Source organism: Triturus cristatus, chromosome 11 (assembly GCF_964204655.1).
Source record: "Triturus cristatus chromosome 11, aTriCri1.1, whole genome shotgun sequence".
Classification (NCBI taxonomy): Eukaryota; Metazoa; Chordata; class Amphibia; order Caudata; family Salamandridae; genus Triturus; species Triturus cristatus.
The window spans coordinates 860,465,880-860,491,803 of record NC_140594.1 but is presented as its reverse complement, the minus strand read 5'-3'; the positions used below and the strand labels follow the sequence as shown (position 1 = coordinate 860,491,803).

The following is a 25,924-nucleotide window of genomic DNA, read 5'->3' as shown; positions in this document are numbered from 1 at the left end:
AAAAATGCACTCAGGCGGACCTTAGAGATGCCTCCTGAAAAATGACCTAACACTAGTGTCCAGGCTGAGTGACAGCTCGCCAGGTGCCACCACCAGACATGTTTCTGGACCCCTGGGTCAAGAGCCTGCTGCTCTCGGGGGTCTGAAACAATGCACATCCTGGGATAAGGTGCCAAGCCTCCTCCCCCAGGATGGGCAGGGTCCACGAAGGCTAAGCTTCAAAGGCATGCTGCCTTAGTGAGCTACCACAGGCCTTTGCTGCTTCCAGCAAACTGGCCTCCACTGGTTCTGAATCCCACTTTGGGCGGGATAATCGGCGGGAAAACCAAGTGAGGATGAGAGGTGTGCCCACCTTTGCCAACCCCACCCCTCAGGTGGGGGAGGCAAGGTGAAGCACAACTCTCAGTCCCCGCCATCTTGCATATTGAGGGACTCGCCAACCAGATTGAGGCATATGCCCCCTCCCACTGGAGGGTGGCATAATAGGGGGTGTACCCACCCCAAGAAAGGGGACTCATTGGTCCCAAACTTCACTTACCTGTAACGCCCCTAAATCTAGTATTTAGGGGCAACCCTGAACCTTGCCTCCTCAGGCTAGAATCAACAAGAAAAGAAGGACCTAAGAAGCCGCGCTGAACTAAGAGGAGGATGACACCCACTGAGTTGGCCCCAGCCCTAGCAGCCTGTCCCCACCTCGAATCTGCTCCAGCGAAATCCCGGTGTATCCTGTAGCCAGCAACCTCAAGAACCCAGAGGACCTGCCCTGCCTTCAGAGTCCGTCCTTGTCTACCGTGAGCACCGGATTTGCTCACCCACAGATTCTGGGCAAAACCGCAGTCTGCACCACTCTGCACCCGACGCCTAAGGCCCGAGTTAGTGTCCCAACAGCACGAGGTCCCAACAGCACCTGCAGTCTTTTTCTGGAGGATCCCCCTGACTGCGACCTGAGCTGGTAGGAAAAACCGGACAAGTAAAGACTCCCCTGCACCCGACGACCCACAGCCTTGGGTGGCCCAACCAATGGTGTTCCAGCATCCCCAGGCATCCCAACTTACCTCTCCAACCGGTGGTCACCTCCAGAAGATCTTCATCCCAGAGCCTGCAGTCTGTTGCAACCAGAGAATCCCCATTGAAATCAACAGGGCACCCAATGCCAAACCTGCACCCAGCTGTCCCTGCGCCGCTGCAGGTGTACTTTGGGTGCTAACTCAGATCCCCCTTTGCCCTGAGCCTAACACCAGGAGCTTTGCTTCCACAACCTTGTGGCCTGCTCGTGAGCAGCCACCAACGGAGGCCCCCTATCCCACATTGGATAACATTGGGACTCAGCACTCTGCACCCGGCCGCCCTAGTGCCGCTGAGGGTGCTTTGAGAGTGCATCCTCGACCCTGGGGGAACCCTGGTTCTAACCCCAGAATACCAATTCCCACAAATTTGTACTTGTATGTAAACCAATAACTCAATTCCCTCTCATGGGATTGCATTGACTGCTTTTCTTGAAAATGGTTTGTGTGGAGTTGGTTAGTATGGAACATTGAAAAACTGCATATGAACTAAAAGTGAATTACTTACCTTTTGTCTAGGAGATGTCTCCGTGTGATATCTAGGCATATCACACGGAGTAGAAAAAGTAACCTCAAAAGTAATGTACAAAGTAATCTGAAAAGTAACTGAAAAGTAATTTCGAAACATTGACTTACCTGTAATTCAGCCAACTTCATTTGAACCTGCATTCAATTGTAAAACATTGCATAAGATTTTGCAAAGTATTATTTCACTTACCTGCACCAGCTTGGCTTGGTTCTAGAAATAAAATAACTTAATGTTTTTGATACAAACAACTTGGTCTGAGTTCAGTCTTTGAGTGTGTGACATAATTTGCTGCCAGAGTGTGTACAACAAATGTTTAACACTACCCTCTGATAAAGCCATACTGCCCGTCCACACTACCACAAATGGAGAGTAAGGTGCTATCTACTTTTACCTCTGCCTACCTTTGGGGTTCCACTGGACTCTGTGCACGCTATACCTCATTTTGGTGTAGTATATACAGAGCCAGCTTCCTACATTGGTGGATCAGCTGTGGGATATACAACTTTGCATTTGTTGGACTGACTTGGTGAACACCTGATCACACGACAGAACTCCTAAATTGTCTTTAGAAATTGAGAATTTTTGAATTGATAACATTTTTCCAAATCACTAAAGGTCTTGTTAGGGCCTTGGTGAAGTCCCTTTAGAATGTTAGAGAAATAAAAGCTCACTTTAGTTAGGGGTAAGAGGGGTTAGAAGTTTTCTTTTACAATGTCTCTTAACAAGAACCCAGCTGTTAGTGAAGATAACCACAATGACATAGAGAACCAGGTTGAGGAGCTCGACCTCACCCCTTATCTCAACTTAGACTTTAGGGAGTTAGGGTCTCCATGTAAACTTAAAAATATTACCATGGGGTCCCATCCCTCCAAACAAAAGCTCCAGGAGCTATGGGCAGGGTATGGTAAGGTCCATCCTTCTGAGAATGGTGAAGACCTCTCAGTTGAAGGAAGGGCTGAGGATAACGGACAAATAGCATCTCTAGTTAAGTGTCCCAACTCCTTACAGTTGAAACACTTGTACCAATAAGAAGTCCCCAAGTCCTCCTACAGCTACTACTGGTGTATGAAGTTGAGTTTACCACTTCAGCTGTGTGGCCACCCAACTTAAAGAAGTATTTGTAATAACCCTGGATCAATGGGACTAGGATAGAGGTCCTGAGGGATACAGGCACCAGTGTCACTATGGTGAGAGATGCACTGGTTTCCCCAGAGCAATACCCGATTGGGAAAACTTACCCAGTCACCAACGCTGACATGGTTAATACTAACCATGCCATGGCGACATTGGGGGGGGGGGGGGGGCTTGGGTTTACTGGCCAGAAACGGGTAGTGGTACCTCCAAAGCTCCCAGCTGCTTATTTGCTTGGTAATGACCAGGAGACCTCAGCGTGGGCTGAGGTAGGATTGAAAACCCATGCAGCAATGCTGGACATCCCTGAAATATTGTGTCAAGACTAATGCACAAAGCCGGAAGCAGGGTGAAAAAGGTGTTGGAGCCTGACAGAATGGTCCAACCTTCCGAGAGGAAAGGTAAGAAGAATTGGAAACACCTCGGAACAGCAAAAGAATAAGGACACCTCTCCTCAGGGAGAGGACTTGGAAGCTCCAGAGAGAACTGAGCCTATGGAACTTGACCCTTACCGGGTTAAGCTCTGAGGCCCAGGGAGACCCACTAGGGAAGAGTTGTGCCTTGGACAGCAGACCTGTCCAACTCTTTAGAGCCTGAGGCAGCAAGCTGCTGCACAGGAAAAGGGAGGTGTCAGTGGTACCCACAGAGTCTATTGGGAGGAGTGACTACTGCACACTGAGGCCAGAGACCCCAACCCTGGACCCACTAGGAGAGTGGTAGTGCCTCAGAAGTACCGGGCGTTCTGACTCACTTTAGCTCATGACATCCCCTAGCTGGGCATCTGGGCCAAACCAAAACTTGGGAAGGGCTAGTTGCCACTTTTATTGGCCCTAGATGTCTCTGAAGGTAAAGGAGTTTGTCAGCTCCTATGTCACCTGTCAAGCCAGTGGCAAAACAGGTGGACACCCAAACAAGACATTGTGGACTATGTACTAGGCCTAAGGTCTAGAATGGCAGAATACCCTGAAAAAGCTTCCAAAACTCTTCAGGCCACCCAGGAGCTCCAGAAGCACTGGTATGACGAAACCGCTGCACTGGTGGAGTTCCAACCAGGATAAAAATTGTGGGTTGTGGAGCCTGGGGCACCAAGGGCTCTGCAGGACAAATGGAGTGGCCCTTACTCCATCTCAGAAAAGTGAGGTCACTTACTTGGTAGACCTGGGCACAAGCAGGACACCCAAAAGGGGGAACCATGTGAACCACCTTAAGATTTTCCTTGACAGGGCTGACATTACCATGCTAATGTTGACTGATGAGGTTCAGGAGATGGAGAGGGGGACTTCTCCCTGACCTCCTCATACAGCGCCAAAGATGTGTCAGTGGATGGAGTTGTTTACTCAGACACTCTCTCTACCCAGCAGCAAGCTGACTGCAAGCAAGTCTTGCAACAGTATGTTAAGCTCTCTCCCTTAACCCCTGATCAGACAAACTGGTGTATCCATGATGTGGACACTGGGGACAGTGTACCGGTCAAAAATAAAATCTATCGTCAGTTTGATCAAGTTCAGGAGAGCATCAGAGCGGAAGTCAGCAAGATGCTGGCGCTAGAGGTTATTGAACCCTCTGAGAGCCTCTGGGCCAGCCCAGTGGTTCTAGTCCCCAAACCTCACCCACAGGGTGGAAAGTGAGAAATGAGGTTCTGTGTGGACTATAGAGGGCTCAACTCTGTCACCAAGACAGATGCTCACCCTATCCTGGGAGCTGATGAATTCATTGAAAAATTGGGTGCAGCCAAATGTATAAGTACCTTTGACTTAACTGTTAACTGCAGGGTACTGGCACATTGGCATGGCACCAGGAGCAAAATAAAAGACTTCATTCTCCACACCTGATGGGCAGTATCAGCTTTCTGTTATGCCTTTTGGTATAGAGAATGCCCCTGCCACCTTCCCAAGGTTGGTGAATCGAGTCCTTGCTGGATTGGAGAGGCCTGAAAGAGGCAATGTGCTCAGCACTAATTTTCAAGGCTCCAGACTATACCAAGTAGTTGATTGTGCAGACTGATGCCTCTGAGCTAGGGAGAGGAGCAGTCCTATCCCAGACCAATCATGAAAGCCAAGACCAACCTGTTGCTTTAATAAGCAGGAGGCTACTCCCCAAGGAGCAGCGTTGTAGTGCTATTGAGAGGGAGGCCTTTGCTGTGGTTTGGTCCCTGGAGAAGCTGAGACCATACTTGCTTGGTACTCACTTCCTATTTCAAACTGACCACAGACTTTGAAAAGGCTAATGCAAATGAAAAGTAAAAATCCTAAACTTTCAGCATTATTTTAAATTTCTCGTCTTTTCTATGCATGAGGAGTTAGTTGTCCTAAAGAATCAACTTGGTTATCCACCTGGAATTTACTAGTTCTGTTGGCCTTTGCACACCAGTGACAAGAATTTCCTGTAGCTGAACCTAGAACAGGATGCATTGTTTACTTAAGGATAAAGTCTCACTTGCACTGGACAAAGGTAACATTTACAACATGGCAATAGATGTGATTGGTTGTGTATATAGTTTGTACATTCTAATTACCATTGCAGTTGGACGATAGAAGTACTGTCATCACTTAAGATCTGGTGTTGATTTTCCTTAAGTATAAGTTCCTCTAGTATTGAGGCACCACGGACCAATGACCCATTTCAGGCTCTCACTTTTCAAATTTATTTCTAGTTAATCTTTGATAGTAGATATGTGGGACTTAAAATTTGTGGTATTAATTGCTGGTCATAACACAGTGTATGGACAGAAAATCTGTTGCCAGTTTTAATGTCCATGCCTAATTAATCAGAGAAACATATTGATTGTTTGTCTGTGTCTGTTGACTTAATAAGCCTCTACAAAGGGTGGTTCATTTCAGGGTTTGGTGGAGAATGTATTGTGGATTGGTAATGGCAGAATCTGATTGGTAGATATTCAAAACCAATTACTGTCTCATCCTAGTGGGTGGATTTTGTTATTCGGTCTAATTGTATGTAGCAAACCATCTTTAATGCAGCATTTCACAGGTTGTGGTCAGTTTGGAATGTACGTGGCAGTCTCGACCTGGGAAACTAGGGAAAATATGAATTTGTCATCAATGAATTTGAGCTGTTTATGAGCAAAATTTAAAAGTTAAATCTGCGGTGTCTGTCCATACTTGTATTGAGTACTTTTAAATATTTTTGACTGAATTTGAACTTTTGTTTAGTATAATAAATCTGTTTTACTTGCATCAGCAGGGAGAACTGGATCTAGAGAGGCGGAGCCGACAGCATGAGATCTCCACACTCTACCATCTGCACCACCTCCAATACCAGCAGTTCATATTACAGTAAGCACTGTGGGTTGTAACTGTAGATAGGCAGACTGTCAATTTCAAGCTACATTATGGGGTCACAAAGATTATGGTTATTGTTATTAAACAATATAACTTTGATTTGGATAAGCCACATGGCATGCCTTATACCAGTGCTTATGAATGGCCACACCTGTACTCCCTTTTTCTACCAATTGATGTGAACAGACCTAACTGTCTAGTGCTTAGCGAATTCTTGTAAGAAATCTATTTCCATGTCCTTTTTTGGGTTTTGACGTTTCCTGTCATACACTCTTACCTTTAGTTCAGGTAGCTTAAATCAAAGTGCTCTGCTAATTCTTTCAGCCAATGCTTTTTATGTCCGGAGCCATTTGGAGCCGCTGAGCTGCAAACCTATGTATTGCGTTCTTAGGGATTAGTTGTCACCTTTTACATTACTGTGCTCGGTTTGCTACCCACCTAGCTTGCAGGCAGAGTAAGAGTGCATCATTCTCAATCAACATGTATAATTTCTTTCATCACCAGGAAGAAGTGAGCAAGGACGATACTTTTCTCAAAGACGATGTGTAGGAGTGAGCTCTCTTTATGCCAGTGAGTTAGTGAGGTATTAACCCTTTGCCCCACTATTTGCCAGGGCCCCAGCATTCGTTTTTAGGATTTTCCTGCATAGTGCTTGCAAAATCTCTTGTACGGAAAAACCATGTTAAAAAAGGGCTTAGAGCCTGCCTATTACTTACATTTACCGACCATTTGTTGAGTCCGAATTCACTCTAGTTTCCCTGCTTCCTGTTGGTCAACAGCTCCTACTGGCCTCCAGCCTCCTCCTGGCCTCTGAGCCTTTGTCCATACCGTGCAGCATGGACCAAGTACTGCATCCTGTGGCCAGTGTCCTTCCACTAGCCACACATACACTTTAAAACTTTTCCACATGCACTCTTAGAGAGTACATGTGCCTACAATCCCTCTCCTTCGTCCTCGCCGTCTGTGGTGGTTTTACACCCACCCCATCATCCTCCTCCTCCTCTCCTGTTTCAAACCAACTCTCTCACTTTCCATTGTCTAATCCACCCAATCTCCTGCTCTCCATTGTGTTTCTGATCCGGCTGTTGCTTGATTCCCACACCACGTTTTTTTAAAATTAATTTTTTTAAACATGTTGCTCAGCAAAATGAGTCCGTTAAAAAAAGAAAAATGCCTTGACGCGATCAGTGCTGGTCATGTTATAGTGCTTTAATTTCTTTCCTTTAAGCCATTTTGCACAGCAGCTCGTGCAGTTGTGCAACATGTAGAAACATTTACAAAACCAATAGATGTTTCATAGGCGAAACCTGTTGGCTGTGCCAATGGTTTTTCCTATTAAGCTAATACATACATCTGTATGTAAGTGATAAGTGTTCCCTCGTAAGGCAGTCCTGTCTTCATAGACCTCTTAAATATCAGTGAGCACAAATCCTATGCCTTGGCATACATATTGCATTGGCGGGGTCACACTGGTGTCTGGCGAAATGCTTATAAAAACTACTGACAGTCCCCCGTGCTGCATTAGTGTCTGGTTTTATTTCACTGCGTTTACCCCTTCAGAGAGGAGCCTTTCATATGCAAGTCATCCTTAATCTTGTTCAAATATGAACAGTCTAGCTCAGTCAGATGAGACCTAGGTTGGGTTCCCTGTAGCAGCGTCCTGTGGCAGAGTGACCCTAAGTTGGCTAAAACTGGTTTGGGATTGGCCATATTCATGTACAGAGGATACCTGGCCTGCCAGTTTATGCTTGCCTGTTCCAGTTGGAGTTACGCCAAGGCTGGCTTGAATATGACAGGCTGTGTTACAGTGGTGCTTTGGGTTAAGATCAATGGACTGTAATGTGGCACATGTGATTGCCTATGGCTGAAATTAAGTCACACATTTCTTCCATCACTTTAGTGTGGGGGGAAGAGTAAAAGTGGGAGCAGCTATGAATTGGAGAATGGAAACTCTCATGATCTCCTGGGCTTTTATTGCCAGTTCAAATGGGGAGAGAGGAAAAATCTTTTATCAGACACAAACCAGAGAGGATATAGTTGCATAACGCAAGGCAGTTTGTTAAAAAGATATACTCCACCGCTTAGCTGCGAAAGGAGCTGCCTGTGGGCAGATCAACTCTACTGTTCTCCTAAAAAGGCGTGCGTACCTGTCTGATATTAGGGGACCTGAAATCCAACTACATTTACTCAATATATGCCTTTCAGTAGTTTTTCAGTCCACAAGAGGACGAACTGTTAACAATGAAAAATGAATGAATACTGTCAAATCCATTGACCCTTTTATAGAAACAGCAAGAAAAACAGCCAATGCTTACTGTTGGGCATCTGTACAAAGCACACCAGACTTTTGAACAAACTACTCCTACACAACAGTAACCAATCTCACTATGAAGAAGTCTTACCTTAATTCATCAAAGCTCTTGTAGCCTTACTTACCATTTCAATGCCTCTCTCCCACAAGGCATCTTAATAGAACCTCTGAAGACTTGTCAGCTCCTTCCACTCCTAAAGAACTTTAAACGAGAACCTGATGACCTTACCAACTGGATCATCGCTCATCTACTAATCATTGGTAAAATAATTAAAAAAGCAGTCTGTGTTCAACTCCAAGAGCACATCAGTGCTCACCATCTCCTGCATGACTTCCAATCAGGCTTCAGATCATATTGCAGCACAGAGAATCCGTCCTTGGACATCGAAGACAATGCCCTCTTCGCAGTTGAAGATGAGCCCTGATTCTTGATATTGCTGGGCATCTCAGCTGCCTTCACCACAGTCAACCATCTCACCCTCACACACATCCTGGTGTCTCAAATGTGGTTCACCTGCGATGTAATTCTGTTTTTTTCCCTGCCTTTTCAACCTACACCAGTTTGTCCACATGGGTACCTCCAGGTCACAAAAGATCTATATCACCTGTAGAATCCCCCAGGGTCAGTCTTCTGTCATCTAAAAAATTTACATGGAGCCCCGTGGTGCTCTACTCACAATTAACGGCATCAACATTTTCCAATATGCTGATGATATACAACTTTATTTGAACATCTCCTCTGCCTCAGACATCCAACACCCCAAACACTCACTGTACATCATCCAGATCTGTGTCCAGCGTCAACCAGTAGCTCAACCCAAACGCTATCAAATTCTTGTTACTTGCCAAGAACAACAAATAAGTTACTCTACAAACCTCCCTCAGTAGCATGAACCTTGGCAGGTTCGAACCCCTTATTTCACAGAATGCAAAGTCATTTGCTTTCACCCTGGGCACCAGCTTCACTCTCAAGGTACAATTTTCCAGAAAAAAAGATGGCCTGCTAGCAGCTCTATCTTGTAAAGAAAGTCAAACCATATCTTCCATAAAGCGACTTACAAACTGATGTTAAAGCCCTCACAATCTCTCACCTGGATGGTGGGATTGCTGTACTCCATGGCCTCCCAGACTCCACACTGGTACCCAGTGACTGCATCCTACATGCTGCAGCAGGTCTCATCTAGGGCATGAATTTTTTTTATCACATCATCCCCATCTTGATGGAACTCCAGTAGCTCCTTTGCCGGTCAGCACAGTCTTCAAAGCCATCACAACCAGCACCCACTTATCTTGCAGACAAGCTCAACATCTCTGGTGTGTCTCGGCACACTTGCAGCCGGGGCACCACCAGACATACCATATACGAACATTCTCTCCCCCCCCCCCCCCCCCCCCCCCACCCCACCCTCTTTGCAACCTTCAGTCCCCTTTGGTCCATGGATGTATCCGGAGCAGCACCAGTCGAGCCATCTCAACCCTTCCTGTCATCTGCTCCATTTCCAACCTCCCCTGTGCTGCCGCTGCCCACCAGTGGCGCAGTCTACATAGTCATCCCTGACTTTGACATGGTGCCAGATGGGCGTTGTCTGACTCTGCGCAGACTGGATGCATTCCACCCATGCCACATCCTGTGCACTATTCCTACGGGCTAGGACTTTGTGATGATTTGAAGGGGCCACTGGACCCTGATGAATGCCAGCCCCTAGATGTGACCGAGGACACCTGGTGTGAGAAACTAGCAGATGCCAGTGGTCTGGACCCCTCCTCAGATACTGGCCTGATCTCTCCTACTACGGTGGCTACGGAGGAGGGAGCCTCTTTTGCTATTGTGGTGATGAGGGCAGCTAAGGTATTGGAGCTTCAGGTGCAGTGCAGTGGTGATTCCAGGCGTCTGGTTTCTTTGTCCTCAGCAAGCTCAGAGTCTGTCTTGGAGTTTCTTTTGAACAGAGCTGCTGTTCACAGGAGATCCGGTCTTTGTTGAAGGCAGTCAGTCCTCCCAGGGGTTCTGGAGGTCGCTGGCTGCAGGACAAGGTGACTTTTTGGGACTGGATCTCTGGATACTGCAGACGGGCCGGTAGGGCTGGGGCCAAGTCAGTTCTTCTGTGCAGTCTCCTGTGCTGGGCGTCTTCTTTCGTCCTCCTCCTGAGTCTTGCGGGAATCTCTTCTTAGTTCAGGGCTGCCCCTTAAACACTGTATTTAAGGGGCGTTTAGGGGTCTCGAGTTCAGTAGCCAATGGGCTACTGACCTTAGGGTGAATGCACCCTTTGTGTGCTCACTCCACGTGGGGCAGTGCTCACAATCTCTAATCCTGATTGGAGACTGCCTGCCGTCTGCATCTGCTTCACCTCGCCTCCCCACCTGAGGGGTGGGGTTGGCAGAGGTAGGCACACCTTTTGGGCTGTGCTAATTTTCCGCCTGTCTTCCCTACCAAAATGAGGGGAGACAGGATGGGGGCCTGCTCCTGATAGCAGGAGAGCTGATCTGTTTGCTAGGGTCGGTTTCGTCCAATTTTGTTACAGGGGGGTGATATTGCTGGCCTTCGGTAACAAAATCAGCCCTCCAGGGGCCCAAAACCAGACCCCACCCTGGCGGCCCACCGAGGAAATGCCTAGTGCCAGTCTCGCCCTGAACACAGGCCCTGGGAACCTGATTGGCAGGGACCCAGGACCCATCAAGTCAAAGTGCATCGGTAGTCTGGCAAAAAGTGGGGGGGATTACTGCAACAGATACCCAGCTTCCTACACCTATTTTGTGGAAAGAGATAGGGCTTCCAGCCCGCGTCTCTACCCACTCAGTTACCATGACCTGCAGGGATCCCAGCCCTTCCGTGGCCAAGCACACAGTACCCAAAGCAGGACACACAGTACCCAAAGCCCTTGTGGGTCAGGTAGCCACCAGCAGCCTCCAAACCTCATCAGAAGTAGGTCGTGGTTGTTATTCCCGCTACTTTCTGGTGCCCAAGATGGATTGGAGGTCTTTGTCCTATGCTAGACATTCACCATCTCAAATTTCTTCCTGAAAAAGGAGCAATCTGATAGACATCTAGCTGCAGATTCCTTAACTTTTCGATTCTCCCCATGTGTCAGACTGGATCTGGATATTTTTCAGCAGTACCTCTGTACGCCAGGGGACGGCATTGTACGACATCTTGATGATGTCTAGTTTGGTGGTGCTATAATGGTTTGGCCACCTTAATGCCAAAGGTGTTTAATGCCAGACTGGAAAATCTTGTGTGTCAAGTCATACACTATTTGTAAACCAAAGCACTCCAAGATAGTATTGTGAGAAATATGCACTGTCCAAGTCTAAGGAAGTGGGTTTCTGTTGCAGTAACCCCCCCCCCCCCCCCACACACTTTTTGCCTCATAACTGATGCACTTTTCCTTGCTGTGCCCTGGGCTCCTGCCAATCAGGTGCCCAGGGCCTGTGTTCCTTCCTTAAAAACTGCCTAGCAGCCAAAACCCAATTGGCATCTCTGGTCGCATGTCAGCCCCTGGTAAATGGTACCCTAGGTACCCAGGGCCTTGTGACCAGAGAAGGCCCCTAAGGGCAGCAGCACTTATTGTGCCACCCTTAGAGGCCCTGTACCCTGACACACACACACACTGCCTTTGCAGGCTGAGTGTCTTGGTGCAGAACAAAACCGAGTCGACATGGCACACATCCCTGTGTGCCATGCCCACAACACACACTGCCCTGGCATACCTCAGTCACCCCTCTAGCTAAGTGCCCTATGCCAGTGGTGTGGACACAGGTGCATGATCCCTGTGCCCCTACAGTACCCAGGTCCATTCCTGGGCACTGTAAGAGCAGTGCTGCCATTAAGAGTATATGGTGCTGGGAGGTCGCCAACACAATCTCCACAGCACCATGATGGCTACACAGAAGACTAAGAAGTTTGGTATCAAACTTCTCAGCACAGTAAACCCACACTGATGCCAGTGTGGAGAAGTGTGGCTCAATGGTTGGAGCGGCAGACCCTGATGCAGAGGTCTGGCCCGGGACCAGGGTTCAATTCCTGCTTTGGTGGGTCTTGGGCTTAATTTCCTCGGTCCTGATATTTCTCGCCTCGGTGCCTATTCTAATCATGGGTCCCACTCTGCAACTCTGGGCAATAGCTTGCTTAATCTCCACAACGGCCCCAACAGCGCAGGGGATGCCTGGCTGCACCTTGGGGGTGCCCAGGAGTGGACACTTCACAGGGAAAGCCAGGATGGGTTCCTCTGCGGTATAAGTACAGCGCCGGGACACCTCCGTTGGTAGGTAGCTGCGCGCTCTACAAATGTCAGATTATTATTATTATTAGTGTGGGATTTACTGTAAGATGCAAGACAGAGGGTAACTTAGAGTTGCCCCCTGAACCTAACCTACAATCCATGTCTTGTCTAAGGGGCTGCCTAGGCTGCCACACAGCAGACATGTTGCTGGACCCCTGGGTAGAGAGCCATCCACTCTCCTGGGCCTGCAACAATGCACATCCTGCGCACGGTGCTAGGTCTACTCCCCCAGGATGGGCAGGGGAAGCTTCAAAGGCATGCCACCTTTGTGAGCTTCTCCAGGCCACTTGCTGTACTCAGCAACTGGCCCCCACCGGTTCTGACCCCCTCTCTGGCGGGAAGACCGGCGGGAAAAGCGAAGTGTGGAAAGGGGGTGTGCCAGCCTCTGCCAACCCCACCCATCAGGTGGGGGAGGTGAGGTCAAGCACATCCCCGGGCTCTCGCCATCGTGAAGATGGGGAACCCTGCCCAATCAGGATTAGGCTACTGCTCCCTCCCACAGGAGAGTGGCAGGATAAGGGGTGTACCCACCCCAGGGAAGTGACCCATTGGTCCCTGCCCTTTATCTACATGTAACTCCCCTAAATTTAGTATTTAGGGGCACCATGAACCTTCCTTCCTCAGATCCAGATTCCGAAAAGAAGATCAAGAGACAAGAAGACCTGCCGTGCAGCTGCTCACAAGAGGAAGACACCAACTGTTTTGGCCCCAGCCCTACCGGCCTGTCGACCCTCGAACCTGCTCCTGCTAAACCCCACCATCTCCAGTGGCCAGCAACCTCACAAACCCCGGAGGACCTGGCTACCTTGTGACTCTAAGCAACTGGGACTCCCACAAGCAGTGGTACTGCTCAAAGCAAGTAACTGACCCCTGGCATCAGCCAGGAACCGCAAACCCTGCACACTCTGCACCCGCCAAGCCTGGCCTGTGCTGGAGTGGACAAGGACACAGAGGACGTCCCCCCGGCGACTGTGACCCGAATCCAGCACCCAAGGACCCACCTCGACGCTCCTGACGACGCCTGCAGCCTCAGAACCAGGGACCCCTCCAACCGCGACCAGCCGAGGGTAAGATTTCCCTACACCAAAAGGCACCCCTGCACCCGGCGCCCTGTGGCCCCCTGTGCGCAACTCCTGGTTGCCTTCCTATCCTCCAACTCCCCAACTTACCTCTCGAAGTGATGGTCACACCTGAAGAATCTTCGTCCCCGAGCTTGCAGCCTTTGTTCGTTTTTGAGCTTCTCCATTGCAATCCATTGAGGGCCCGAAGGCTCAAAAGCACCCTGCACCCAGCCGCCCGAGTGCCCCTGTGTAGGAAAGTGGCTCTATCTATACTGTTCCCAAATAGGTACAGTGTGTACAGAGTCAACAGTCCCCAGAGGTTTGGCAGAGGCTAAAGTTAGATATAACCTTACTCTCTAAAGTGGTAGCTTGATCGAGCAGTAAGGTAGTATCAGAGGACAGTGTAAAGCATTTGTTGTACACACTCAGTCAGCAAATGGTCTCACACACTCAAGAACTGAACTCCAGGCCAATGGTTTGTATAAAAAAATGTGGTTGTTTTATTTTAGAACCAACAATAGGTATCTAAATATACTTTCTCAGAATGAGATGCTTTAGTTATATACTTTGCACAATACAATTGACTTGGAATGCAGTAGTTACAGTCTGTTGCATTAGGCAACACAATTTCAAACACAATAATTATTGAGCTCAATGGGAATTTTAAGTTATATGCAATTGATTACTCTCAGGATTACTTTTCTAACTCCAGGACTGGGTCCTAGATTCAGCCCTGGCACAGTTCTTTGAAATAAGTGAATAAATACTTGTTAGTTACTGTTGTGATTTTTAAGTAATATTTTGCTATTTTAAAAGTTGACAGTTGGAAACTTTTTCTGATCAAATTACCAATGTTATCCTATGGAAGGAAATTCACTTAGCAGGTAAGTGGGGTTATGGTTACTACTTTTTCTAGGTCAGTGTTGGATCCTGGATACAGCACTAGTGTATCACCTGTAAGCAGTTGAGAACCTGCGTTTAAGTTATACAGGCGATTTTTAAGGAATATTTATAAGTTTGCAAAATCGACACTTAAAAGAAATTTCACAGAAAAACAGTCAATGGTTTTCAATGGAAGAAAATTCGAGTTACGGGTAAAGTATGTTCTCGTTACTTTTGTAATCCGGTGCTGGGCTCCTAGGCTCAGTACTGGGACATCTATCTAAAACAGGTAAGTAATTACGTTTTCACAGTTGGTGCGATTTTTAAAGAATATTTGTAGTTTGCAAAAATCGACAGAAGAAATTTCACAGAAAAACAGTCAATGGTTTCCTATGGGAGAAAATTCAGTTGGCGCTAAGTACGGTTGGGAGTACTTTTCAGGGTCAGTGCTGGGCACCAAGATCCAGCACTGGGATCTCTCCTAATAGCAGGTGAGTATTTCCGTTTTTGTTACTCGGTTGATTTTAGGTGAATATTTTAAAGTTTAGAAACTCCACACACACAAGAAATTTCAGAAGAAGCCAGTCAATGTTACCCTATGGAAGAAAAGTGAGTTATCTGCTTTTGGGTAAGTACTCGACTTGCAGAGTTAAGGTCCAGGGCACAGACTCAGGGGTCACCCAGGGTCAGGTAAATACAGTTGTTACACCCTCAGCGGCACAGGGGTAGCCGGGTGCAGAGTGAGTTTGGCCTAATGTTATCCTATGTGAGGCAGGGGGGCCTTGGTTTGTGGCTGCTGACTAGCAGGCCTGGCGGCTCTGGGAGCTCGGCTCCTGGTCACTTGCTCAGGGGCAAATGGAGAAGTAGGTAGGAGTAGATATTGCACTGCCAGGGTGTGAGAAAGTGCCATCTTTCTTGCATGGTATGCCCCCACGTTTTGCTGAATTGCTGAATGCACTTTGGCAGGAGTCCAGGGCACACTCAGTCAATCAGGTGCCCAGGGCCTATGTTCCTTTCCTAAAACCTAAAACCCAAATTGGCATCCCTGGCCACATGTCAGCCTCTGTTAATGGTACCCTAGGTACCCAGGGCCTTGTGACCAGGGAAGGCCTCTAAGGGCTGCAGCACTTCTTGGGCCACCCTTAGAAGCCCTGTACCCTAACACAAACACACTGCCCTTGCAGGCTGAGTGTCGGGGTACAAGACAAAACGGAGTCAAAATGGCCCAGCACTGACCCTGAAAAATAAAACAACCATATATTTTTATACAAAACCATTGGCCTAGAGTTCAGTTCTTGAGGGTGTGAGACCATTTGCTGACTGAGTGTGTGCAACAAATGCATTACACTGTCCTCTGATACTGCCTTACTGCTTACCAAGCTACCACTTCAGAGAGTTAGGTTATATTTAACTTTAGCCTCTGCCAAACCTCTGGGGACTGTGGACTCTGTACACCCCGTACCTATTTGGGAAAAGTATATACCGAGCCACTTTCTTACACCAAGCAATAAGGAATTGTAAAGAGCACGGTCGCTGTTTATTATGACGTATGATCCAATAGATAAACTCCTCATTAAGATGCTATACAACGTTGTATTCTTTGTGGATGAACAGCCAACACGTGTTTTGTCACCTCGTGGCTTTTTCAAGGCTGCAAAAGTTTCAACACCGAAAATCAACATAAGATAATAGTTGACCATTTGTGAAAAGATGATGAAGTGGGACAGCTATAAATAAGTACAAGAACATGCTTACGCCAGTACCACTGTTAAAAAATGGTGACCAAGAAGAACTTTAAGACACCCATGTAGAATCCAAAAAGTAGTGCGATTTTTTTTATTTTTTATTCCCCGCCCCCCCCCCCCCCCCCCCCCACCCCCCAACATGTAACCTAGGAAGGTGTATTAGAAAGACCTGAGAAAATCACCATGGGTAAACTCGTGAAAAGGATCTTAGTCTAGTCAGTGAAGAAAACGAAACAAAACTACAGAAGATGCCAGAACAGCATAGTACCATAGATCAGGATATGACCCAACCTTTTGAGAACGTAAGTAGTCAAAAGTTCCAGTGGCAAAGGTGTAATCCAGGAGTAGATAGATAGTGGAATGGTCTCCTTTGGTTCACAAGAAGAGTAAACTTTGTATGTAGGTGGGTGGTTAGGGCACTACATTAAACTAAGAAAAATTAAGTAAAAAGAAAACATTGAGACAAAGGTTTGGTATCCATAAGAGTAGATCATTCTTTACACAGGATGTTTATTATAGAAGGATTACGACCACTTAATCTCTAGGAGTATGAGAGAGGTGCCTCTGGGAACATAATCTGCGGAGACTGGGACCAGCAATATTTAATCTGCCTTCTCGGAATACATAAACAGTCTGGCAGTGTTGAGCTGTGGGACTCTTTATAGTGTCTTTATTTTATGCTAAATTGCTTTTTAATTTTGTTTTACCAGCTTTTAATCTTAATGTTTTAAGTAAAGGATTCTCTATGCTCTTTACTATTAAAGAAGCATAATGCTTTTTAGATTTAAGTAGGGTTGTATATTTTTTCACCCTTCTATTTTAGCATTTGTCTCTAGGGATATCTTTCACCGATTTATTTCCAAGGAGTGGGTGTCACATGGTCAGGATAGACCAAGTTAAAAACGCTGTCATTTACATACTCACGTTTCTTAAGTTACCTTCTCTTTTACACACAATGACTTATAACATAATTTGCATGCAAGACCATGCAGGGTAACATTCTCTCTAACCGCATTGCTTACATTTTCACTTCATATGCACACTATCATGACACCTTGAACATGCAGTAAAAGGGATAAAGTTCACTGCACAAAAGTTATTTATGTTGTTGTCCTGTATGCGAGAACACTATCCAACTAGAATAAACAATTGCGGCTTGACAGGTGTTGCGATATGGCCACACGGGTTCTATTGTTATAGATACAGAACCACTTCCTTGTTTAGACAGAGGACAACTCAGCTGACACTGCGAGGCTACCACATGTTGTAATTCCAGCTCATCTGATTTCTGTGTACCAACACGAATGTCCTTCTCTACAGACTACCCTGGCGGGGATTTGGCCAATCACCCACACTGGGCAAGACCAGGGTGTAGGGTGTGTTAGGTAGGAATACACTACACAGTACTTTTATGCTCGCATTTATTCACTCGTATTGTAGTTTCTTGGTAATTGGATTTTCCATGGACAGATCCAACTGTTTGACACAAGTGTCACATTCTTTGACTGCATGTCTTACAATATGGCAGTTTGCCTCCCACTCATCAGTATGCATTGTGAGCAACCTACAGGTGTAACATTTCAAAGAAGGAATGTGGTGTTAAGGCCTCACCTTGAGTACCTACCAAAGTTCGTCCTGGACTTACATATAAATGTGAGCAGAAATTCACTTAATTTTGTCACATTGCCTAAGAGTACAGCTATTCCACAAATAAAACAGAGTCAATTAGAAATATCATTCAGAAAACTGATGCAAATCCATTGCTACTGTGGGTTTGAGTAGCAATGTGATTGTTGGATTAATGTGAGATTGGGACATTAGATGTATGTTAGTGTATTTGAGTTCTTCTTGTGGTATTACTGTTAAGTTTGATCTGCAGGTTTGTTTAATGAGAATTTTCTAGATGTTGGATATGGGTTTGTGTAGTGTCCTGATTATTTTATGGAGGTGAATTTGGTTTTAAAAAATAGAAATTTGTTACCTCTATAATTTAACTTTGTGTTTGGAAGGATTGTTGCATGGACTGGGGTTTTAGTTGTGGGTGTGAGGTGCTAAACCAATATTTAAGGTCTAGAATTAGCCTGAGTGTTAGTATGTCAATATATAGACAAACTATAGTGACTGATTATATAAAAAGTTACTGGATAGTAAAAGTTTAATGGTAATGTTAGTAGGTTGATGGCTAGAGAGGACTGCTATTTCAGCATAAACGTGGAGATTTATTAGAAGGCATAACAGAGTGTATATTTGGTCTGTGTAATTTGCCTCAATCTGGGTTGGCTGAAAAATAGTTAAAGTCCAATATTTAGTTTGCATAAAGTTAGGTCTGAATGTTTGCTTATCTGACTGGATTTCTCCCCCTGTAGACAGCGTTATGCCCAGCTGTTGGCAGAGCAGCAGAAGACAGCCCTTTCTTCACAGCAGCAGCAACAGTTAGCTGTTCTTCTACAGCAGTTCCAGACTCTAAAGATGAGGTAAGAAGTAACAAACGGCAAGTAATTATCTACAGTTTGTTTCCTGAAGAAGTGCTAGAGTACCCCAAGACACTCGCTAGCTTCCTCATCTCTTAAATAAGAGAAAATGATTCACATTAGTGGGTGCAGTTATGGAATGGGACTGTTTTACTTATGCAAGTAGTATATTGTTCTTGGACAACATATTTACGCTTAAGTGCTTTGGATAACTCTGTGTCAGGAACATTATTCCAAAACTCTACCATAGCACCCTCATGTACAATTATTTATTTGTAAAAAAAAGTTTAGTTTGTAGGTCACAATTAGACTGCTTTAGCTGAGTTTTTTCTAAGATCTGCTGTGTATATTGTTATATGAAGAGTGGGCTGTGATTGAGCCCACAGCTGGATGGTTTACTTCTTTATGACAGTTTGATTGTCCTGATTTGATGGCTTCTCCACCTATTCTTGTTTTTGATTTGTCCTTGGAGTGTTGCTGCCTCCCCATCATATCGAATGCATGATTTGTATCTTTCCACTGCTGACATCAATGAAATATTTTATGATTTATTTTTTATCTGATAGGCAACGAACCACAAATTCCTTACCTTTGAATTTCCCAGGCGTCAAACTGGATCCTGAAGATTTTTCTCCGAACTATATCCTTGTAAGCCGGTAGGTGGCATCGCTCGGCTCCGCTTGGCATCGTCTCCACAGTTGGGATGTCCATGCCCCTTATATGGGTACCTTGGTACTCTGAAGTCAGCTTTTTTTTCTGTGCCGGCCAGCGCAGAGCTGTGAAGAGAGCTAACCTCTGTCACTTTTTAACAAGCCTTTTTGAACATTTTGCAAACGTTGTGTAGGTTTTCAGCAGGTCCAAGAAGACTTCTGGATTCAAGCTGTGTGGCGCCTGCCACGTGCCATGTTGGTGACAGAGCCACACTTGGTTTGTCTTTGGTTTCTGGAGTGAGACCACGATTCCAATTCATGCTTCAACTGCTGGGCCGTGGCTCTGAAAGCTTTGAGTGAATGGTTCTTAAAGCTGCTTGCTGCCCGACACCGGCTCATTCGCCCCAGAGGTCTCGTTCATGGTCCCGGTCGAGAGGAAGGTCTGTGCACCATTCCAGGAGCCCAAAGTCTTCGTCCTCCCACTCGCCGTCTTCAAGTCGATCAGGTAAGAAGCACGGGAAACATAAAAAGTCGAAGCATGCTTTGACTTCTCCCCATCTGACGTAACGGAGAAGCCTCTGCGTTCTATGCCTCGTTCCTCGGAACCTGTGCCTTGGTTGGCTCTGTGCTTCCCAAACTTCCTGGGAGCCGGAGCTACCCCGGCCTCGCTCAAGGAGTTGTATGACGCCATGTGCCTCCCATTTAGACGGAATGACCCTACCTCCGTGCCTTCGGGCCCCGGAGGCTCAGAGGGGTCTTCATCTGGTTCCGTGCTGGCTGCTCTGGCGCCAATGCCTCCCACCAATTAATCCGGTGATGCATTTGGACCGACGGTGGTTGTACCTTTGCTACCCTCCCCAGCGCCGCATACGCCCACTGGCGGCACCCGCGCCACTCTTATCCCTGATGATCCAGACCCTGATCGGTGCCTACCCACGTCAATAGAACCTCAACTCTATTCAGCAGGGCTATGAATGGAGGAATATTAGAGTGGGGTCGCTGGACTCCTTACGAGACCAGCTTCACAATGACATGGACTGGAGTGAGGAATTGGGTGAGGCCAGTGGACTGGATACCTCTCTAGATTCTGGCCTGCTTTCTCCCCCTACCGTGGCTAAGAAGGAGGGAGCATCGTACTCTATGGTGGTGCGAAGGGCAGATGAGGTCCTGGATCTTAGGCTCCCTTCTGTGGCAGTCATGATGAGCATCTTAACCGAGGCCCTGCGGCCGGGCGTCTCTTCATCGGAACCCTTGTTGCCTTTCAGCAAGGCCTTAATTGATGTCCTACTAGGCACCTGGTCGCCATCACTCTGCGCCCGGTGACTGATCTTTCCTCACCAACCACCCTACATCTGAGAGCTTGGAGGTCCAAGCCTCCACCTCCGGATAGGGAATCCAAGAGTATGGATAGTTGGGGTGTGGTAAATAATTTAATTACCGGTACTTAATTTGATGCGGAAAATCTATAACAATAGCTCAGTAAAATAAGAGGCAGAATCCGTGGTATTAGAGGTTCGGAACGGGCTTTATTCCTATACAAAGGAACATAATTCGAATTATGGGCCTTCTATTCCATCACCACGAGAGTTCAGGAAGGAAGGAGCAATACATTATTGACAGGTAATCATTTTTATAGAAAAGGCATTACAGTGAAACAGATGCAGGAGGCGTAACAGTTGATATCAGAGATAAATGCATACATACGTAACTAAAATGGGTGTAACTAGGCGTAACTAAAGAACGTCATTAGATATGATGTCATAAATGGGTGGTTCCATGAAAGAATTTCGTAATGTCAGCAAAAATACTTGGCAGAGATGCGCGCGCAGCAGCATGACGTGTGATTGACGTGTAACTAGAGGGTGAAAGGGACTTGACATTTAGCTCTACATGTGGAGACAAAAGTCTGGGGTTATGTCAACCTAATCCCAAATCATATCTAATATCCTATGTTTAAAGAACTGTGTTATCCAAAAAGAGAGGTCTCTTAGGATAGAATCTTATTCTATACTGACTATACTGACTGTTAGTGCGTGTACAAGCGTCTAAGTGTCTACACTAGATGCGAGGGGGTAGGAATATTCCATGGTAACAGGGCTATGAATTACTTGCATGAGGGCAGCGAGGCCTGGTCCTTTGCACGGTAGCTGGAGGAATGTTTACCTAAACTACTAGACAGGAATGCATCGGATGAGGAGCGGAGCAGAGCAGATAATCTTGAAGGTGAAATACAGTTTTTGGCAGGCAGACAGGCCGAGTCAGACACCGTTAGCCGCGCAGGGAGTAAGACAAAGTTCATAGTCACAGATGCAGGCTCAGACTGGAGCTTTCAGAGGCAGAAGGCAGAAAAAGGCTTAATGGCAGAATCAGGGCCTACTCGCCTGGACTGTAAAATGGGATAAATGAACCATATAAAGCCGGTGGCCTTTCATACTTAGGAATAGAATATCCGGCCCATTCATGGCGGATCTGAAAGAGGACATGCTGACGGTGGACGCACATGTGTTTGCGTCTTCATAACTGGAACTGGAGGGAACATACATGTACTTGTGATTTATACATGAAACCGTTGGGGTCCAAGATAGGGGACATGACCGACCATAAAAATCCATATTTCCACATTCCCTCCTTGTCCCCTACTTGCCCTTAGGAGATATCAATCTTCATCAATCCATCGATCTGTTCATATAACATCATTTGTTCTTCTTTCTTCTTCCGGGATCTTGAACGAAAACTTGGATGTGGGATACACGAGGTGGCACATAGACCACAAATCGCTGGCCCACATTGTAGACCTAAGCAGCAACTGAATAGTATGAGAAAGCCAATACCTAGGAAGGAGAGCATTCTCCATCCCCAGGCTGACAACACGCCCCAGAACCAACTGGACCAAGTCCAGGTGCCTGGACTCTGGTGTATCTGGCTTACAATCTTATGAAGGCGGGTTATGGCTTTATATACTGACGGTGAATTTTCTGGTATGAAAATGCAACAACTTGATCCGATGACCCTACAAGCTCCGCCCCTATCGGCCAGGATGACGTCAAGGACAAGACGATTTTGAAGCACAACAATCCGCATAGCAGACTGCTCTTCTGTTAAATTGCCTAAGGCGGAAATAGTTTCGTTCACTACTGCTTCAAGGGTTCTGGTTAATCTACGTATCAACTTACTATTAGTGACTGTACCTATATAGGGAAAGAAACCTTTATTGAAGTCTGTGTATTTTTCCCATGCTGTTTCAGTGTAATCGACTATTGGGAGATCTCTCTGCTGTCTATTGTGTACTAAATGAGTATTTCTATGATAATCAGGAGGAGCTAGGAAAACAGGTGGTAGAAGGAATGCTATGTAACAGGTACCATCCCAATCTAAAGGTAGGCGTATATATGCGGTCTGTCCACATATAAAGTAGGAATGACGAGAAGCTCTAAATGTAGACTTGCCTTGATCACTGAATTGTATCACAGTGGTGCATTTACTATGGCCCATGTGTATGGAGCCATTCTTTCTTATGCATAGTTCCCCTTTAACTGGGAATACGGACATGGCGGACAAGATTGGTGTAGCTTCAGATTCAACGTTCAGGATCATGAGGTTAAGTGTAAAATTACCTAATCCATATACTTCATTTTCTAGATCAGTTCCTGTTCCTTTGGGAAGTCCCTCCTTGTTAGGGTAGCAGACTTTAAGCAAAACTAAGTTCAGGTTTCCCCATACCCAGTTGTCTTGATAAACTGCTGAGTTTGTATCTAAGGAATTAATTAAACTAAACCATGCTCCACAGGAGCCATTGTGTGTGAATGGATATGGAAAGAGAGGCAGAATTCCCTTATAGTTCTGATAGGGAGGGAGTCGGCCACATATCCAACAATTTGTAGCATTGCTAGTCTGATGGGAATGATGTAACATACTAATAAAAGTGTTGTTGCGCAGCGCAAATCTATATGACAACTCATGCGGGGGTAATTCACTAAAAGAATGTTCAGCAGTAACATTGTAAACATGTTTAAAAATAGGATAATACGTGTGCAACAATATACTTGCAGCGATTATTAAAAGACATAAGAAAAACAAAATTAATAACGTCACTGTGCAATGACTACGCAGTGATTTACAGTACGCATGTTTTTTCAACTTCATTTGATTATTTCTTTCTCTATTCCGGTCCAGAGGATACATGTCAGAGACAAATTCAACCGATTCACCTTGGAGAGGACTTAAACAATCAAATTGTCTGACTGACTGGACCTCAATTTTAGTCTGTATAGTTCTGAGTTTGTTTGCTCAACCAAAGGGAGCTTTGAGTCTGTCTTTGAAGAAACACAGGGTTTAGTCTCTATATCGGATGGTAGTCCATGAAATTTCTTGATATGACTCGAATGTATCCAGCCTTTGCGACCTTCGATCTTCACGGCTGTCCTCGTGGTGAGCAGTACGAGTTGAGGCGATTTCCACCTCGGATCCAGCTGAGTCTTCCGGTCAAAATTCCGCACTAACACCAAGTCCCCGGGAACTACGTCATGGGGTTTCACCTCGGTGTTGTCGGGAAAGGCTGCAGCTACCTGTGAACGACAAGATTGTAGTGCAGACATCAAGGAAGCCAGGTAATCTGTCAGCATATTACAGTCAACGTCAGTGATTTTACGAGGTATAGGCGTCCCCCACATATTTGGTGGTCTACCGAAGATCACCTCATAAGGGGATAGCCCTGTTCGAGAATGTGCTACCATTCTCATGTAAAAGAGTGCAACTGGTAAGGCTACTACCCAGTCGACACCTTTCTCTCTACATATTTTGGACAATCTAATTTTCAGAGTTTGATTATGTCGTTCCACGAGACCTGCTGCCTCGGGGTGTCGGACACAGTGAAATCTCCATTGATAGCCTAACAAAAGTGAAACGTGTTTCATTAGTTCGGATGAGAACGGCTGGCCGTTATCTGAGTAGACAGCACGTGGTAAACCGTACCGTGGGAAGAATTCTCGAACCAACTGTTTGGCAGTAGTCGGGGCAGTGTAATCTGAAACCGGGTATGCCTCTGTCCAACGGGAAAGAGCACAAACAACTACAAGAACATATTTGAATCCTCGCCATCGTTCCATCTGGATATAATCCATCTGGAGGTCTTCAAAAGGGTGATCAGGAGGCTGAAATCCACCCTGTTCTACAGGAATGCTTTTACCTGGGTTAAACTGACAACAGATCATACAGGTACGAACTTTTTGTTTAGCTGCTGCTCGTAAATGTTTGTTGAACCAAATGTGTTGAATGCTGTCTAGCATAGCTTTTTCTCCTAGGTGGGCTGGACTATGTATTGTATTAATGATAACTTGGACCATTGAGTCGGGAAGAAACCATATAGATTTTTCCTTCGTCATCCATCCCTGATCGGTTTGGATCCCTCCTAATTCAGTCCATTTCTTTATTTCTTCTGGTGTAGCATGTGTCTGTATGTCAGTTACGTCAAGAGCGGGATCCTTAACCATCATGCAGTGTGTTGGTGTAGGAACTATTGTCTTTGTCATGTCAGATGTGTGCGTTTGAGCAGTCTGTTTAGCTGTTCTGTCAGCTAGATCATTGCCTTGGGAAATGATATCAGTAACTTTCGTATGAGCTTTACATTTCATAATTGATATTGCAGTGGGTAGATGTATTGCATCTAATAAGGCATGAATGAGGGGTCCGTGCTGAATGTGGGCACCGTGAGAAGTTAAATAACCTCTCTCTCGCCACAGCACGCCGAAGTCATGTACAACTCCGAATGCATAACGTGAATCAGTGTATATGTTGACTTTCTTATTTGTGGCTTGAATACAGGCTTGTGTCAGAGCGATGAGCTCTGCTGCTTGAGCTGACAAGGTGTCGATACAATTTGTTTCAATAATTTCAGTGTCTGTTGTGACTGCATACGCGGCCACTAGCTCTCCTGTACTTGTTCTCATACATGAACCATCTACATACAACGTCAGGTCTGGGTTTAACAATGGGACGTCTGTCAAGTCTTGTCTGGGTTTCGTCGTGATAGTAATAACTTCAATACAATCATGTGCTAGTGGGTCTGTTCCGTTTACTGGCAAAAGTGTGGCAGGATTCAATGTACTACAACGTCTGATTTCTATGTGTGGCTGAAACAATGTCAGTTCATAACCGGTGAGTCTCGCTATAGTCAAGTGTTGTGTTTGCGTGCGGTTCAAGAGAACCTCTACTGCGTGTGGTACTTGTACTGTCAATTGATGTCCTAACACTATGGCATCGCTTTGTCTGATTGCTAAAGCTGTCGCTGCCACTGATTTCAGGCACGTAGGCAGAGCCTGAGCTACGGGATCTAATGTACTAGAAAAATAAGCACATGGTTTGTGTGATCCTGCTTGTTCCTGTGTGAGTACTGACAAGGCAGTACCTTCGCGTTCTGTAACAAAGAGTGTAAACTGTTTACTGTAACATGGTGTTGCTAGGACAGGTGCTTGACATAAAGCTTTCTTTAAACTTTCAAAGGCGTGT

At 46.0% G+C, this 25,924-nt stretch overlaps 1 protein-coding gene across 3 annotated transcripts in view; it reads left to right on the top strand.

Moving 5' to 3' along the window:
- GIGYF2 (GRB10 interacting GYF protein 2) overlaps nucleotides 1-25,924 on the top strand; it is a 1,663,629-nt gene that overhangs the window by 986,912 nt on the left and 650,793 nt on the right. For all 3 annotated transcript variants that reach the window (XM_085634698.1, XM_085634699.1, XM_085634697.1), the window contains exons 16-17: nucleotides 5,923-6,017; nucleotides 18,666-18,773. In XM_085634698.1, coding sequence (XP_085490824.1) covers nucleotides 5,923-6,017; nucleotides 18,666-18,773 — 203 coding nt within the window. The remainder of the gene's footprint in view (nucleotides 1-5,922; nucleotides 6,018-18,665; nucleotides 18,774-25,924) is intronic.